We start from the raw sequence: 17,336 nt of genomic DNA, 5'->3' as shown, positions 1-17,336 counted from the left end.
AATTGTATCGTTACCCACATGAGGTTACAAGTGCTGTAGTAACTTAACTGCCACTGCAATACTCTATAAGCACGCTGTTGGGTAGTGCTGAGAGGAGCCATTCTGCAAGCAAGGTGAAAGCAGACGACAGTCGTTCGTGAGCGCAATATCATGGCACCACTCACATCTCAAGTCATCAGCGATGCTTTCGTTCTACCAAGATCTTCCCTCACATGGACCACGAGCCCTGCTTATCGACCCGGAGATATAGTGCCATGGCATTTCATGCCTGGTATTATAATAGCGTCTTTCTTTGCAAGTCTCACAGGCACCTTGCTCACTGTAGAGCTGCTGCATCGAAAACGCCTGGGCAAGTCTATGATGAGCCGGTATGGGAATAGCACACCTGATTTTCAAGCGCACAATACCGGGCTAACAAAAAGTTGTTAGAATACATCTCTTCGCTTGTGCTGTCTCTATGGGGCTAATAGGCATATGGTGCATGCACTTCATCGGAAACCGATCAGTCATACTCGCTGACGGCGAGATTGGCCTACAACTCGTCTACAGCTCTGGTTTCACGTTTCTATCTTGCGTACTTCCGGTCCTAGGCCTGACCTTTGCATTTTACATCGCCGAACTCCGTGTCAAGTCTTTCACCGTCCGGAGGGTCCTCGATGTCGTCACGGGTACTCTTGCGGGGCTATCTATTGTGGGAATGCATTATATTGGAAACCTAGGCACGATGAATTATACCTTGACGTATCCACCACGCTACATCATCGCGGCCTGTATCATTGCCGTTGGAGACAGCATCATTGCACTAGCCTTGTTCTTTTACTTCAAAGAACGCTGGATCAGTGTCTTCTGGAAACGATTGTTCTGCGCCGTCATACTCGCAGTCGCTGTCTGCGGAATGCACTTCACCGCATCCATCGGATGTAACTACCGGCTAAAGGTGGCGGAAGCAGCAATGGCTGGGCAGAGGAACACTGCGGTCATAGGTAGAGACAAATCTTTCCCATATAAATTCGATTATATGCTAATTCTTCCACAGTGGCTGGAACACTGGTAAGCTTGTGCGAAAATTGTCTGAGTTATCTTCTAACATATCAAAAAGTGCTTCGTGGCAGCCGTCTCCGTACTGGTGGTCCTGTTATATACCAACCATCGTAGCAGGGTGCTAGCAGAGCGGGCTCAACTAGTCATGCTTGCGTGCGCCTATTTTGATGAGGAGGGCAATATTATGGTGACCACGGAAGGCGCTCTACCTTCTCAAAAGATTGCAAAACGCTTTGCCTTACAGGTCAGTAACGCAGCAAGCAATAAGTTTGCCCTGCTGACTTGGCTAGAAATTCGACGACGAGTTCGGGGTTCATCATCCGGTATTTCACTGGATATGGAAGGTCTCTCATGATTGGGAAAGTGTAGCAGACCTGATACCAAAAATGAGAAGTCACTTACGCAGACACGACCCTTACAGTGGCAAGATCTCCTCGACAAGCTCTACGAGTAGCTTGTACGATGAGGAAAGCTACAAGGAGTCAACAGTACTGTTTCGAGAAGGTTATTGCGTGGCTGCATCAGACCTTGCCGAACGCTTACACGGATCGCTCGACAGTCTAGGAGCCTTGTACGATCAGGTCATTGGAACCGGTATCGTATCAGCTAATAAAGGAGGAACGGACAGTATCGAAGAGGCCAGCATAGCGTCATCCGCTCTCTTCGAAAAGGGTCAGCTACTGTTCTTCACCCGCAAGCTGCGCGCAGATGAGACAGATCACTTCACCGCGGCCGGATTCCGATTCGCCCCTTTCAGTCGTGTGGAAGCCATCATTGCGAGAAGTACGCAAATTCCGACAGGATTGTTGAATGTTCAAATCGGGAAAATACAGGAGTTTGCAGCGAGGAAAACCTCCCCTCCTCCGCCCAAGCAGGGTGTATATTTGGTGTGTCTTGCAGCTCTTGCGCGGGTTCGCAGTTCGTTCCTAGTCCTGGTCAAGAAATCAAATCAAGATGAACTTCCGGATGTGCAACTGACGCCGAACCAACTCACACCCTATCAGCTGGACTACCTGCGCAGTCATGACGGGTGGACTGCTGAAAGATTTGTGAAAATGATTGAGTGGAAAGACAAATATCGAAGGTCGCTGCCCAATGAAGAGAAGACATTCGTCCTGTTGCTTCGTAACGCACTTGCGGTACTGGGGGAAACCCTTGGTGATGAATGGTTCACCGATCTTCAGTTCAACGCACAACCGATCAATATGCGTTACGGAGCGAACAAGGCTCAAGGCTCCGCGCAGACCACCATTTTCGGCTTCACCAGATTGCTTGACATCCATCACTGTTCTCAGAAACACTCCGAACACCTCTGTCTTGTTAGCTGGGAGTTCCTGAAAGTGCGACAAATATACTACCCTGGCTGTAACGATCACGGAAGGATGCGCCATGAAGTACATGCAGAGTTCAGTCCGCTCATCACAAAGCACGATGAAGCACAGCAGTCCGATGACCGGAGAGGTAGTGTTGTCAAGGCTCTGCACAAACGCGGCTTCGGAAGACGTCAGCAGTCGACCATCTCGCGCGAAGACAGCGTCTTTCGATCCGACAACTGCTCTTTGAAGGATCTCGTGAGCTCAGAAGAGCAGTCTGTGGACTTGGCCCAAGTCCCCACCACCGGATCGACACCGCTTTGGGGAGGCATCCTCGCCACCACAGACACAGTCATCGTCGAGACTTCGAAGCCCCAAGGGACGACAGAGATGAGAAACATGGGCCCTCAGGTTACCGCCACAGCTATGACACGCGTGCGAGAACCCAAGTCTTACGTTGACATTCTCTACGCCCAAGCAAAGTCTCACACGTCGCAAATACCTAAGACGGCGCCTTAGCAAGGCTTGAAAGTCTTTGAGGCTACGGCCTTCTAGTCCCATTTGATGAGATGTCATTCAGATGATCATGCTTCTTCCCTGTTGTATTCTTACCCTAAGGCCCTGTGGATGGCCTGTCGTTCTCTAGCGGAAGTATTGCTTTGTTCTTAAGACGTACCAGTTGGGAGATACCTACGTAGACATTTCCATTGCCCTGGTGAAATCGTTTTCGTGACGGCCGAGCATATCACAGGAGAGGAGATCGGACATTAGGGAGTGCATGCTCTTGTGTTGGCACTTTTTTCCCTGGTAGTAGATAGTATACAGTAGCAGGCGTCATCACTAAGATACCCTATCATTATTACAAATTCTTCTTCTTCTTGATTATGTGTCCACAGAGCACGAAACAATGCCCCCAACGCCATGCTCGCTGATAGCAAATGAGAAAGCTACCACACAAATGCTTGCAAATCGTCAAGCTATGAAGAAGAAAGCAATAACAAAAAAACAGGTGCTTGAAAAAGAAGACCCCGTCAATCAACAACAGGCGCATATGGGCTTCTGTAGATATCCAGACCAGCCGGAGAACCCCCGAGACCCATGCCCACACCCGCCAACGCAGCTTGCTGCTGCCCGCTCTTCGACAAATCAGGATAGATGCTCTGATAAGCAGCCGCAGCCGGCGTCGAGTAGGCTTGCGCGAGCAATGGATCTATTGCTTGCAGGTCGTTTTGCTGTTGTTGGTGCTGTTGCTGCATCTGCAGCTGCTGCTGCTGTTGATGCAAGGGGTGTTGTTGTTGAGGCGTTTGCCGCAGTCGGTTCGTAGTGGTAGGGGAAGATGTGTCACTTTGCATCTGTCCCCATGATACGTCCTCATCGTCTCCATCCAGGGTGTGGTCGTTCTCTATATGTGACAGATCTTGGGTGGTGTGAGCGGATAATGGGATATGTGACTCAGTCATCTCGTTGCTGTCGGGCTGCTGCTGTTGCTGTTGAGGGTCCAGTTGATGATCCTGTTGTGCAGCAGCAGAAGATGACGACGCAGCAGCGCCTTCACTCACTCGTCTTCGGCCACTAGCCGAATTACGGGTTCGGAGAGGCCTACCATTATTGACGCCAGCACGGGTTATCGCGCGTGAAATGGTAGACATGGAAACAGTCATGTGCAATTGAGTCTGCATGTGCTTCCTCATCTCCTCGAGTTCCATGTTTGGTTTTACGGCTAACAGCCCCTTGATGAAATTGTCGACGCCCTCGCCCATGATGCGTGGGCGGCCGAGCGTCTTGGTCTGCACGCGGCCCACCGTACCGTGTTTCTTGAACTTTGAGATCTTGAGGTAGACATTTGTTCGTGACACGGAGGGCACGGCGGCGCGGATGGAAATGGCCGATTTGCCTTCGGTTATCATCCGCTCTATTGTTGCATTGTCCTCTTCTGTCACCATGGCTGCTAGGCCTTGCCAAGTAGCTAGCAGACTTGTGTAAAGACTGGAGAGTAGCACCCTGCCGAGCCTCTCGTAGTAGACCTGTCTGTGTGACATGTTAGCCGTGTGGGATTTATCAACTTTCTGTATACGTTTGATGTGTGCCTACTCGGAGCAGCCTTGAGTACAATTTATATACAGTGTAGTAGATGGCAATGTACCATTACTTACCTTAATTCGTGGGGCTGATTCCCACTAGCAGCGGCGTTTGTGTTATACAAGGGAATTCAAGGCAAGAGACAGGCAGTTTTCAGGCAAATGTCCTGACAATTTTGACAACAGCCTGCGAGTGCTTGGTCTCAAGCGGAGGGCCACGTGCAGCCGAGGGTGGAAGGGACTTCACGGGCCGAAGCAAAGGAACCTTATGGTCGACCAAACCTGGAAGAGAAATCAACTGACAGTAAGGACAGGGTTGCCCTCGATTCCGATGGTTCAATCATTGTGTATATTCATCCAACAATATTCGTCGAATGTTACAGATATTGTGGTACCCTGAATTGCAGTAACAATACTACCTATGCTTTCACACAAGCTGCCAGAAGGACAATCAACATTACTCGAACGAGCGGACTACGAGCGCAATCGTGAGTACTCTGGCTCCACGTTATTGACGAATATATGCGTTTGTCTTTCGCTCCTGCAGCATGCTACGCTCTAGGGGTAATTACCGAGGATAGAATCACCTTAACAATACTTCGCCACCTCGTATCTAGCAACGACCCTCAAATGAAGCATACTAGGTTAGGCGCCAACTGCGGAGTCGAAACCACAATTCCCCCTTGGAGCCAGAACACTGTTGATAGGGCTGCTCCTCCTCGTATACAGCAACGCTATCTTCACACTATCGCCCTTGACACGTTACTGATACCACAGTATCAGCTATCGCCTTATCGACAATGCTGGGGAGATTTCAATTGAAGATTGCATTTAGTCTCACAGAGCGTCATTGCGAGGGGCAAGCACGAAACGTACAATATCGAGAGATGTGCTGTATGACGTGTGGCCCAGATTCGTGGGAGGAACGTTGAAATGAATCAGGTGCGACAAGTACTATTAGAACAGGATGAACATGATGAATCCGGAGAAGCCGGTAGCACCTCTTCCTTGTCTATAGTCTCAGGCAATAGCTGTCTCACGAGAGACATGAGAAACATCTGGTCCCCTGAATTTTCTAAAGTTTTGTATAGATACGCTAGAGGATTCTGGCTCGACGTTGCTTGCAGGAGAAGAGTTTCACGAGACGTTCGAATCGCCCCCGAAACTCGCGTCTAGACGTACGCGACATTGCAGAAGGCAAGACTGCAGCTGCGCACGCAAGGCACATTGCATTCTGTCCAGGCAAGGTACAAGTAGCGTATGGGAGCTACTCATGGGAAAATAGACGACAGGTAATTATAAACCTGTAACAACTCGGCGCGGGAGATGACGCTGCAACAGAAGGCTTGGATCTTGATAAGGATCAGCGGAAGGTTCCTGATCGACGGATATAAATGAGCGTGCGCTCATATAAAGAGCGAAAGCGGGTCAAGCTTTAGGCATGTTTAAGGGCCCCTTAGGTAAAATGTGGGTGATGCTCGACAGCCGAGATTGGAATGAAGCCTCACATATTGACTCTCGCAACGGTTTGCGCCATCATACCAAGCAAGATCCATTAACAGATTCCCGATATTGATGTGACACAACGCATCTCGAGTGCCGTCGCATGAGCTGTTACACGCCCGATAGCAGCAGATGTAGCATGACAAGCTGTCATGCCTGATGCCGCATCTGAGACAACGGACGACAGCAAGCAGCAGCCTGATGCTACACAGTCAAGTCTTCCTTCGAACCACGATGCCTCCCGCAGATACATGCACGGTCATCGTTCTTTCCGTTAGAACATTCTGCCGCAGTGAGGCCCGCGCTCTGTTATAATTGCCATGTGCTCTTGAAATCGACGAGACGTTGTGTCAGAAACACTGTTGCCCGGCTACTACCTCCTTTGCCAAACGGTGCTCTCCTGGAACAACATTCCCAACTCACTTCCTTGCTTCCCTTTTGGAGGTTGGCCTTCCCTTCCGTAAAGATCTTCTACCTTCCATTTCCTCTTCACTTTCACTTGTGATACCGGGATACCCTCCGACCCAAAACCCTCTCCTTTGTTCTTCTCTTCCCCACACGCAAAGTGTTCGTCTTCACTACAGTAGAACGCCCTACTGTACTGTACAGCGATTCTCTTTTCAAGGTCTCGGTTGCACTTGTTCCGATCAAACGAATTTGGCGATCGCTACTACTTACCTTAGTAATTGGTTAGTCTAGCCTGTGGCATAGACAGGCACCCCGAGCAATTTCCTCCTCACTGGACTATTTCGAAAGGATAAGCGATTGCGACTCCCAGCAAGAGTCACATTTAGACATTCTCATCCTATATCTCATACCATTCCACACGCACTATCGACATAGGGGAGAACTGGTATCTCATCCTATTCGCAATATCATTCTAGTCTTCTGCCGGACCCGTCTGGAGCGACGACGTAATCGTCAACATGGGAGATCCAGCCAGCGGTCGGGGGAGCAGAAGAAACGACTCTATCAGCAGTGTGATGTCTTTCACAACCGATGCTCCAGCTTGGACCCGTCAGGGCAATGACGACTGCAACGCAGCCCCAGCAACTCCACGGGACAATCAGCGACTTTCACGTGCGAATAACTCAAGGTCATCATATCAGTCGCATGGTGTTGGTCATGAGGGCAGTATGCCAGCTCAGCATGATCAAGAGCATGTGCAGGCCGACGTTAACAACTCTGCCGATTCTATCTCATCTATCCCTAACACCAAACAAGAGAAAGTTAGCGACAGAGAAATCATGTATTCTCTATATCGTCTTCTGGAACAACTGCCAGCCCCCGAGGATGTCGACTTGGTCGACTTATACCAACGAGCTGCCCCACTACCACCTATTACCCAGGATTCATTGGCAGAATTAGAGGTCACACGCATTGTTAGCAATCCGAAACTTCGACACGACGTAAACTTTGACAGAGAGCTGCATTTCAGGCCTAATCTGGATGGATCACGTGGCAAGCACAAGATCAAGACGGCAGATGAATACTGGAAGGCGCTGATGGCAGAGCTCGAACTTTACCGGGCTATTGGTGGCCTCCTTCTCACTTGTCAGGACGAAGAGCAATATCAGCAATTATCGCGCATGATGAAGGCTAGCCAGATTCGGATACCTGGTATTTTCGAGGCTATAAAAGAGATCCTGATGACACTGGTTCCCGCGCGTGATCAGTCCGTCGTCGAGGAACGTCTGGATATCCCAATGATAATGCAACAGATTTCCAATGGAGTTTTCAACCTCATGGATCTTGCTTTGTGGCTCGCCACTTTGCTCAAAGCCCATTGCGCTCCCATGAGAGATGACTGGGTCGATCAGATGGTGACCCAGATCCGCAGAGGCGTTGAAGAAGGCGATCAGAAACGCATTGCCCTCGGTCTCCGCCAAACGCTAGGAGTTCTCGAAGCGATGAAATTGGATGTTGCGAACCATCAGATCAGAAACCTTCGCGCCATGCTCATCGAGGATACCGTGAATTTTCAGCAGCGCTATCACCTCACCAGGTTACACCAGGGTCGTCTGGATGTTAGGCGTGCGCGCATGTGGTACAAGAGAGAAGCTTCTCATCTCATTGCATGCGACCCCACTGTCACTCCAGTGGAGATCTTTTCATCTGCACTTCTCAGATCCATTTCGTCTCAAAGCTCCATGTCTTCTTTGCCAGAAACTTTCCAGCTCGATGCTGAGCGCATTCGCACATTGCGCACTGATATCAACAGCCTCATTCAACTTGATATCTGCTGCGACCTGTTCGATTTGCTGGTTCGCAACAAAGTCAACGTAGAGGTTGGACAAGCTGCAAAGAACACTATTCGAGCATCCATTTCTGACATCGTCGGCGAATCTCGTCTCTTCAGTGAGAACGCGGGTAACATTGCAGCCGAGATCGTCCGTTCAGCATTGATCCTGGAGGGCGCGGCAATCTGTTATAACTCCGAGCTTGCGGATTTTGTTGAAAAGCAGCTTCAAGTGGATTTACAGCCTTCATCGGTAGCTTTTGCGACGCGTGTTCAGAACCTCGTGGACAAGAGCCTGCCAGTCCTCCACGCATCGATTGCGTCGAACATGAGGCACACAATCCTCGAGCTGCACGAGGCTATGCTTCCGTCTTCACAGCCGACTGTCGCTGCCTTTACCAGCATAACAGTCTCGGCTCAGTCGCAGCCCCGAAAGCAGGCTCTACAGGACATCATTCGACGTATTACACATCTAGCTGTCATCCACTGGCACATTTGGTCGCCGATGGTGTACAACATCAGAGATGAGTCTCAGTTATCCTCCACCAATTCCGCGGCATCCGGTCATGTAGGACCAGCTGTCGGTGACGGAAATGTCATATCTTCAGCCGGGACTATCTTCACCTCGTCCACACAACCTCAAAGTACTGGCTTCGCAAGCCAACCATCCGATCATTCTGAGCCATCTATGCTTGACGGAAGACCCCCACAATGATTACTTACGGATTTCAAGCATGTTGAAACACGATCCTTGTCACATCAAGCTACCCGACTCATGCGGAAGCATACATAGCCTGCTTCTAAACGCATCGGCAAGTCCAATGACTGGCCTCTGCTGACAAAAACATCCTTGGCCCGCGCCCCTATCGCGCGGTGCAGGAAATCCATTCTTTGAGCGGGACATTCTAGGACTACGAATATGGCCTTGACCCATATCATCCTTGACGTGGTTTTCTTTTTACCTTCTGGACAATAATTTGTAGTGTGTCGGTCCACCTTGCTTATACCCCTTTATACCTGTCTTTTCTTTGTTTTGTTCATTGCATTTCAGCGAGGCGCTCCGGAGGTCTAAGGGATGAATGTAATTCTTCCATAACAGCAGAACATTAGCTGCATTACAAATTAGCACGAAACGTGTAAATCAAAAACCTCATTAATCATCAAACCACTTGTGCAACTGTCGTTTCAAGCTTTGACCATTGTTATTTCCGATCCATATTCGTCTGCTCTCTGAGCATAGGTCAGCTGCATTGTTCCGTCTCTCTGCGATAAGTTGAGGACATCATTATGATGAGATGTACTCCATGCGCCTGCCCCAGACTCTGAATATGCTTCCTGTGTTCGCTCGATAGAAACGTAGTTCATTATAACTCTATATCACTCGGAGACGAGAACATCATATGCCCAGTATACCTACTGTCCACGCATATCATCCCACAATCATTGTAGCCATAGATAGTAAGCCATGTTTCCTAGCAGGGCATAGTAGGTACAGTATAACAATGTGCACAAGTACCTTGATGTAAAGATCAGCGAAAGGAACTACCCAATCGAGCCAACACATTTGAAGTTTCCAAAGGAAAGGAAACCAAGAACATGGTAAAAAAGCTTGATCCGGATCTTGACTCCGTGCGCACAAACACACTGGCAATCGATGTACTGTACAATAATATATCAACCTTACCATACCTTACGGTAACCTGGCCGTGTAGGGTCGCTCACACTGTATGGAGGTAATTTGTACCCTACGTCTCTGATGCTTTATATCCTCGTTATCTCCGTCTGTTCACCGTGGACATGCAGGGTTTATTTAGGGGCGACTATTTGGGAGCGACGAACGACGATTCCCCCACTACAGTACCTTACCTTATCCACTTTAAAGCCGGCAAGTTACCGGGGTGCATGTTCGATGAAGTCATTGTGATCGTTCACGGTCGTCATTACTCTTTTTGTGACCCCCCTCATATTGCTTGTGAATAAGACAGTAGCTGTATCTTGTGCAAGGAGGGAAATAGCCGTGATTTGGGTTATTGATCTGGTTATAAAGGCATTGCTTACTCGCGCGAGCGATGACTTCTGGAGGATGTTATCTTGTGAGGTCCAGGAGGGGTTGTAAAACAAGGAAGAGGGTGGTAGGGATTACACTGTGATTATATCACAGTGTAACCACAGTGTCAGGTAGGGAATAATGGAAAGCGTATATATCCCTCTCTGATCCAAGTCTGATCTCATCGATACGATTCAGTCATATACATAGTACCTTTACCATATTTCCATAGTACTTCAATCCAACTTTGATACTATCTCTAAGTCGTCCACTCCAGAATAATCCATAATACTCCAATAGACCTATCCCATCTTTTATCTCTGATTTCACCTCGCGGTCAACAATGGATACCAAGAACCCAAACAAGGACTTCAGGACCACTCCCGAATATGCCGAGTATCAACGAGAGAACTTCATGGCTGAGCCAGAGGGCAGAGTCCCGCCTTTCAACACCCGTAAGGATGATCCTCATAGAATAATCAAGTCTTTTTCTGGCGCTCAAGTGCTGATTTTTCCGAATGACCACAGACCCCGACAAACTCGAGGAGCGAGCCAAAGAGCGCCTGACTGAGAACGGGTGGTACTACGCAAGTTCCAACGCCGGCCAATCGTTCACGCACCTCGCCAACAGACAAGCGTTCTATCGACACCGCATCATCCCTCGTACGCTGGTCGATACCAACAAGCGTGACACTGCCACCGAGATATGGGGGCACAAAGTCAGTGCGCCTATAGGCTTCGCTCCCATTGGCATCAACAAGATCTATCATTCTCTTGGAGAGCTGCCTGTTGCAAAAGTCGCCAAGGAATTGAACTTGCCTTATTGTCTGAGTACGGCGGGATCGCAGCCGATCGAGGACGTGGGTGCAGCCAATGGAGAGGGACCGAGATTCTTCCAATTGTATATGCCACATGATGATGAATTGACTGTATCCTTGTTGCAAAGAGCGATCGACTCGGGCTTCTCGGCTTGCATTCTGACCGTCGACACTTGGCAATTGGCTTGGAGACATGATGATGTGGCCACCAGTAACTATGCCTTCTACAAGGGCATTGGTCAGGATTTAGGCACTTCTGACCCAGGTGAGTGGGCTCTCGTCAGGGGCTGATCGACAAATGATGGCTAATGAGAGCAACAATAGTGTTTCAGAAGAGACTCGCTGCCCAAGGCATAGACGCAAAGAAAGACCCGGCCAAGGCAGGCGCAAAGTGGATTGACAATGTGTGGCATGGTCGCGCACACAGCTGGGAGAAAATCCCCTGGCTGGTCAAGACATGGAAGGAGATGAGCGGAGGCAAGCCATTCGCATTGAAAGGCATCCAGTCAGTAGCCGACGCTAGAAAAGCAGTCGAGGTTGGCTGTGACGGAATCGTGGTCAGCAATCATGCAGGCAGACAGGTTGACGGCGCCGTCGCCAGTCTAGACGCCCTAGAGCAAATTGTCGATGGTAAGTCTTGCATCTACACATTCGCCCGTCTTCCTCCTCAACCATCTCTGCATACTCCACTATCATGTGGATCCATTGCTAATGATATTGGTATACAACAGCTGTTGGTGACAAGACCTACATCATGTACGACTCGGGAGTACGCGGCGCAGCCGATGTTTTCAAAGCGCTCGCCATTGGTGCCAAATTCGTGTTCGTCGGCAGACTATGGTAAGCGACATCCGCCTTTTCTTTTCCCACGTAGATGTCGCCATACGGTCCCCACCCCTAGGCTTCGAGGCCTTTTATGTCATGCAAGATCTACCTGCAGCTGACCATCTTGATCCAATAGGGTTTGGGGTCTGTCGATCATGGGCGAGACTGGCGTCCGCCATGTGATGAAGTCGCTTCTTGCAGATTTTGATATCTTGCTTAATGTTGCTGGATACCAGAATGTTGGCCAGATCAATCGAGATGCGCTGGAGTCACTACCAAAAGCGTATAGCCTGATTCAGGAAAGGGCCAAGCTCTGAGTGAGTCCGAGGTTATGTAGAGATGGAACGTAGAAAAGGAGATATTCGTATTATATGGAAATATGTTCATGATCCAGGGCACCTTGAACATGCTTTCGTGTAAGAGTTTGGCTTTACCTTGTGTTAGCCGTGTCGCAGCTGGGCCGTGCGCTCTATACTACTGTATATCACCGTTGATTCATTGACATGAATGCAACATCATTCACAACCAACAATGTCGACTTCCGACGAGCTGCGCTGTGACACTATCGGCTTGAAACGCTTCAAAGCGGAATTGGATGGATACGGAGATGTGGTGCCGGAGAAGGTGGGCGAACTCGAGCAGCAACGCCTGGAGATCATCCCTCGAGCGCTAGCAGAACGCGAGATCGCCTACCTGACAAAGGCCGAGATACAAACACTGGTGGACTGGAAACTGTACGTGAAATCAGCAGCACCGGCGATCACGCAATATGCGCTAGTGTAATGTTCTGCTTCAAACACCACGCAATTCGGCGAGGACAGGAAGATGCAAAAGTTTACGCGTAGTAATGTGCATACTATACAGATCCCATGGCACATTCAGACCGTCACTCCAGAAGCTAGTGGCTTCAAATGCGGAAGAAACAGTTGAAGAGAGCACGAAGGCGGCATTCGCCTATTATGGCGCAAATAATACAAGATGGGATGATGCGGTAGCGATGCTTGCCAAGGACCTGAGGGGAGTCGGGCCTGCGACGGCGACGCTGCTCTTGAGTGTTTTCGACAGTGTCAACATCCCTTTTTTCTCTGACGAGTTGTTCAGATGGACTACGTTTGAGGAAGGCAAGGGTCGAGGATGGGACAGGAAGATCAAATATTCAATTGGCGAATATAAGCAAATGTATCCTTTAGTGCAGGCTGTGAGGGACAGACTTCAGGCAGAGGGGCAGACCGTCACAGCGTTGGAAGTGGAAAAGGTTGCGTATGTTATCGGAAAGAGATCAGGCACTGCAGCGGTAGCGGCAGACAGCAAGTCCACAAAGGCAACCAAAAAGCGGAAGCTTGAGGAACCAGATAGCGCAGGTCAAGAGGACCAAGAGGTCGAGGCGCCGCCCAGCAAGGAGACCAGGAGGACGTCTAAGTGGAAACAGTTTCCTCCTCCGGCATAGAAGATTTGTCGACAGAATGTGTCACTCAGGCTTGCTCTGAGACGAGTATTGGCTAAGTCAGACAGGAAAGTAATTAACATGGATTGTAAACGGTCAACATGCATAAGAATCGAGAGATGTCGGCAGATAGCCAAGCATGGATATCGGCATTAGTAACTTTTTTGTTTGACGATTCATACTACTAGTAATTTTGGTCTTGACATGCTGTCTGTTATAGCTACTATACGAGTAGCGTGCAGATATAGCAGTATAGTAGCTTAGCAGTATCTCTGCTGCATGGTGCTTTAAACCACTTGGACAGAAGATAGGAACCAATAAGGCAATTTCAAGAGACAAATCACAAGCAGACTCGAGACATTGTGCGTGACGGGAGTCGCCTGGTCCGACATCCGCCGGCAAGCTGCCCGAAGTGGGGGCTATGATTTTCCAGGTTACAGCCAATGAGTGTGGCGCACTGCAAATCGTGTGGATCCGCGCGAGATTCGGAGGTCTACCGCGATGTACAGGGTACGGTACCGCGGTACTTCGAGACGATGCAACGATTGCAGACTCGGCGAAACGCAGGGCACAAGCCTCGTCCCACTTTCGCTTCCCCCTCTTCACTTATTGTTGCTGCCCTCATCACATCCCACCAGAAAGTCCACGACCAACGACCAATAATTCTCATCGTATCGCAGCACAGAGGGACCCCCAGCTACTCAATTACCCGAATAGCTCAGAGTCTCTGATGACTTAGGGCGAGCGACATCCTTGTTTTTCTCGCATTGTTTTACACAGGTCTACTGTGTCCCTTACCGCCAATTCCGACGTACCTTCTCGTTTTGCACGCAGACAAAGCGTTCTTTCCGCCCGGGCGCACTCGACAAAGCCGGCGCCGCACAAAGCAGCAGCAGTCAACGACATCATTACAAATCCACCCAGATCCTCCGACCACGTGCAAATAACTCTACAACTGCACATCCCTACCCCTCTTTGCGACCTATATCGATAATTTCCTGCGACATACATCTCAACCCTCAACCTGGATAAATAATATTACGCCCCCCCCCCCCCCAGCCATGTCGTCGTACAATGGTCGGCGCGCACCTAACGTGTCGCAATACATTGCCAATCTCAACACAATCCCCTCGGTTGCCGACACTGCCTCCCAGCCGGACTTTGGCCCTTTCCAGGATGACCTTGATTTGTTCACAAACACTCAATTCTTCGACTTTGACATGAACGAGTCTGTGCCGAAGATGGATGACCTGGGAGGCCTCTTCTCCGCCGACCGGCCGCAGACACGACCGCAACAAGGCCCGGTGGTCGTCGGCCAGGATGCTCAAGGGAACCGTGAGTGTTTCTTCAAGCAGGAGCCAGTGTGCATGGACTAACGTATTCTTTTATAGAACCTACCTTCCAGTTCCCAGACTTCAGCTTCCCTCAAGCCCAGTCCATGACCGGCCACAGCTTGCCGCCGTCTCCTCCTACCGCCCTCGCTCCCTACCCTACGCAGCAGCCCGCTCAGCCCGCCTTTGCTGCTTCGCCTGTCACCGGCGAGAAGAGGAAGTCGACCGCCGCGTCCATCGCATCCCCCGCCGACTTCGAGGAGCACTCCCGCCATGCCGCCGAGGAGGATAAGCGTCGCCGCAACACCGCTGCCAGCGCACGCTTCCGAGTCAAGAAGAAGCAGCGCGAGCAAGCTTTGGAGAAGAGTGCAAAGGAAATGTCGGACAAGGTGCAGTTCCTCGAGGCACGCGTCGGTCAACTCGAAATGGAGAACAAGTGGCTCAAGGGTCTCATCACCGAGAAGAACCTCAAGGTCGTCGATGCTTCCAGCACGCAGAGCGAATCAGACAAGCCAAAGGCCAACAGCGACTCAAGTAGCGAGAAGCGCAAGGACGGTGTTGGCACTGAAGTCGAGGCGGCCAAGGCTACTGCATAAGCAAAGCATTTTGCATGGTCCTCCCGCCGACACGAAACCAATATGTCATGTTTGTTACGTCTTTTCTTCTGATTTCCATTTTGTCGCACATACACGCTCTGCCTACAGACAGCACTGCGGCCCCTGGCTGTCGCGAAGCCTCGGGATATTATGCACATACGCAACCAAACTCGTATAAAAGTAGATGCTATATGCATAATTATTTCAGTTATCTTTACACTTTCACACACATCTACCATCCCTCGGCGATGATGCTTGTCTACAACTTCGCCATGTGTCGTCGTCCTGTCTCGTATGGGGCTTCGAGACGTTGAGGCACGAGATGGTCGACATCCAGCGTGTTGACCAGGCCTGGGTGGACCTGTGAGAGGTTGGTGATGCCAAGCATCTTCATGCTAGTTTCAATCTCATCTTTCAAGGCTGCATACGACGTAAGTATTGTGGCATTGTCATGAACAAAGGGAAAGCAAAGTGGCTTACTGTCAATGAGATGGGCTACACCCTCCTCGCCGTAGTTGACGGCGTATAAAGGAGACCTGCCAAGGCCCACAGCTGTAGCACCCAGACACAAACACTTTAACACATCTGTGCCTCTTCGAATGCCTCCATCGACATAGACTTCGATGTTGTCGAAGATCTCTGGACAACATCGTCGACACTCCAGCAATGCCATTATCGAAGGCGGTGAGGTGTCCAGACTCCTGCCACCGTGGTTGCTCAGGATTATGCCGTCGACGCCTGCGTCCGCTGCTTGCTTTGCATCTGCAGCGCCTTGGATGCCTTTGAGCACGATCTTGCCGTCCCACACACTCTTCAACCACGGCAAGTCGTCCCAGCTGAGACTGCTGTCGATGTAGCTTCCCATGATTCGACCCAGTCCTCCGCCTTTCTTGTCATTTACTGCTTTGGCCCCTGACATTGGCGCACTCATGCTTTCGTCCGATTGCACGCGCTCGTCCGCCTCCCGTTTACCTGGCACTGGTGCATCGACAGTGAGAAAGACAGTGGATACTCCTAGCTTTCTTACTTTCCTCAGCAGCTCTTCCGACTGTTTGCGATCCTTGTTAACATAGAGCTGAAAGAAGAAGGGATGCTTCTGTCCCTCGCCACCGCCATCTCCTGTAGGTGCAGCAGCAACGATATCCTCAAGCGCATACGACGCATTGGTAGAGACACACTGCGGGATCACCGTCTCCGGTCTCGCACACCCCCTCGCGATAGCCAATTCACCATCCGGATGGACCAGCTTAGCCAGCGCAGCAGGACTGACGAAGAACGGCGCCCCAATATCATGACCCAACATCTTCGTGCTCGTGTCCACACTGCTGACATTGCGCAACACGCGCGGGCGCATCCAGATGCGCGAGAAGAACGATCGGTTCTGCGTCAGGGTGTGCAGGTCCGTCGCCGCCGAGCTGTAGAACGCCCATGTTTTCTTATCGAGCGTCCTTGAGGCTACCGTCTCAAAGTCGTCAAGGTTCAGAATGGTGGATAGAGGCGGTTTGTCGGCGGATGCGTACTCTGACGTCTTCTCTGGCGGCGGCTTTTGGTAGTGGTTATTGGGGTTCGAGGATGATTTGTTGCTCATCTTGAATTGAATGTATTGCCTTGCCCGGGAAACTAGATCTATGTGTGTATATCCGGGATAAGCAGGCGTGAATACAAGATCTCGGTCGTCAGTCGTCTTCACATTAAAAGCACAAATAGCAGAACACGACATACAAGACAAAGCAAAAAATGAATTCAATCACCGATATATATCATAAGACTACGAGAACTCAATAGCCGCTTCGCTCCTCAGTAGTCCACCAAGGTGGTCCGGTTCTCCGCGCCATCTATCACCGAACCCTCTTTTGCCTGAGTTGCCACCGATCTGCCCTTTCCCCGGGTAGTATTGTAAAGAGACAGACTCAAAACCTGTCCAAAGTCTTATTGAGCAATTCCCCATCACCTACTTCCCTCGCCCAGTTCGATAGCAAGTAACGAGCAAGAGTAAGGCAAGGCAAGTCATTCCAATCCCCGACAATCGTCTGATCTTCTATCATCGGCAATTGAACAGGAATGCCTGGTGGTCAGTGATGGTCGAGTGTGACCCCACATC

The 17,336-nt window shown here is 50.2% G+C and overlaps 6 protein-coding genes across 7 annotated transcripts; 4 read left to right on the top strand and 2 right to left on the bottom strand.

Annotated features, from left to right (window-relative positions):
* Positions 1–3,385: 3,385 nt before the first annotated feature.
* On the bottom strand, positions 3,386–4,393 carry AAFC00_003004 (uncharacterized protein; the record flags this gene model as incomplete). Of its 2 annotated transcripts, none has more annotated exons than XM_069342410.1 (1): positions 3,386–4,393. In XM_069342410.1, one exon carries the CDS (start codon positions 4,391–4,393, stop codon positions 3,386–3,388), a length of 1,008 nt encoding a protein of 335 aa, XP_069198909.1. The 2 variants fall into 2 exon arrangements, with proteins under 2 accessions (XP_069198909.1, XP_069198910.1); XM_069342409.1 differs by having other exon boundaries at positions 3,386–4,297.
* Positions 4,394–6,918: 2,525 nt separating this feature from the next.
* On the top strand, positions 6,919–8,889 carry AAFC00_003003 (uncharacterized protein; the record flags this gene model as incomplete). The annotated part of the gene is made up of 1 exon (XM_069342407.1): positions 6,919–8,889. One exon carries the CDS (start codon positions 6,919–6,921, stop codon positions 8,887–8,889), a length of 1,971 nt encoding a protein of 656 aa, XP_069198908.1.
* Positions 8,890–10,564: 1,675 nt separating this feature from the next.
* On the top strand, positions 10,565–12,181 carry AAFC00_003002 (uncharacterized protein; the record flags this gene model as incomplete). Its single annotated transcript, XM_069342406.1, has 5 exons — positions 10,565–10,676; positions 10,750–11,304; positions 11,364–11,669; positions 11,771–11,879; positions 12,001–12,181. The coding sequence occupies 5 exons, from the start codon at positions 10,565–10,567 to the stop codon at positions 12,179–12,181; spliced, it is 1,263 nt and encodes a 420-aa protein (XP_069198907.1).
* A 214-nt stretch (positions 12,182–12,395) lies between these two features.
* On the top strand, positions 12,396–13,311 carry AAFC00_003001 (uncharacterized protein; the record flags this gene model as incomplete). The annotated part of the gene is made up of 2 exons (XM_069342405.1): positions 12,396–12,598; positions 12,729–13,311. 2 exons carry the CDS (start codon positions 12,396–12,398, stop codon positions 13,309–13,311), a joined length of 786 nt encoding a protein of 261 aa, XP_069198906.1.
* Positions 13,312–14,369: 1,058 nt separating this feature from the next.
* Positions 14,370–15,235, top strand: AAFC00_003000 (uncharacterized protein; the record flags this gene model as incomplete). Its single annotated transcript, XM_069342404.1, has 2 exons — positions 14,370–14,643; positions 14,700–15,235. The coding sequence occupies 2 exons, from the start codon at positions 14,370–14,372 to the stop codon at positions 15,233–15,235; spliced, it is 810 nt and encodes a 269-aa protein (XP_069198905.1).
* Positions 15,236–15,494: 259 nt separating this feature from the next.
* On the bottom strand, positions 15,495–16,823 carry AAFC00_002999 (uncharacterized protein; the record flags this gene model as incomplete). Its single annotated transcript, XM_069342403.1, has 2 exons — positions 15,495–15,655; positions 15,716–16,823. 2 exons carry the CDS (start codon positions 16,821–16,823, stop codon positions 15,495–15,497), a joined length of 1,269 nt encoding a protein of 422 aa, XP_069198904.1.
* Positions 16,824–17,336: the final 513 nt, after the last annotated feature.

This window comes from Neodothiora populina (assembly GCF_041146345.1).
Source record: "Neodothiora populina strain CPC 39397 chromosome Unknown canker_contig_15, whole genome shotgun sequence".
NCBI classification, from domain to species: Eukaryota; Fungi; Ascomycota; class Dothideomycetes; order Dothideales; family Dothioraceae; genus Neodothiora; species Neodothiora populina.
This window is presented reverse-complemented; position numbering and strand designations above follow the sequence as displayed.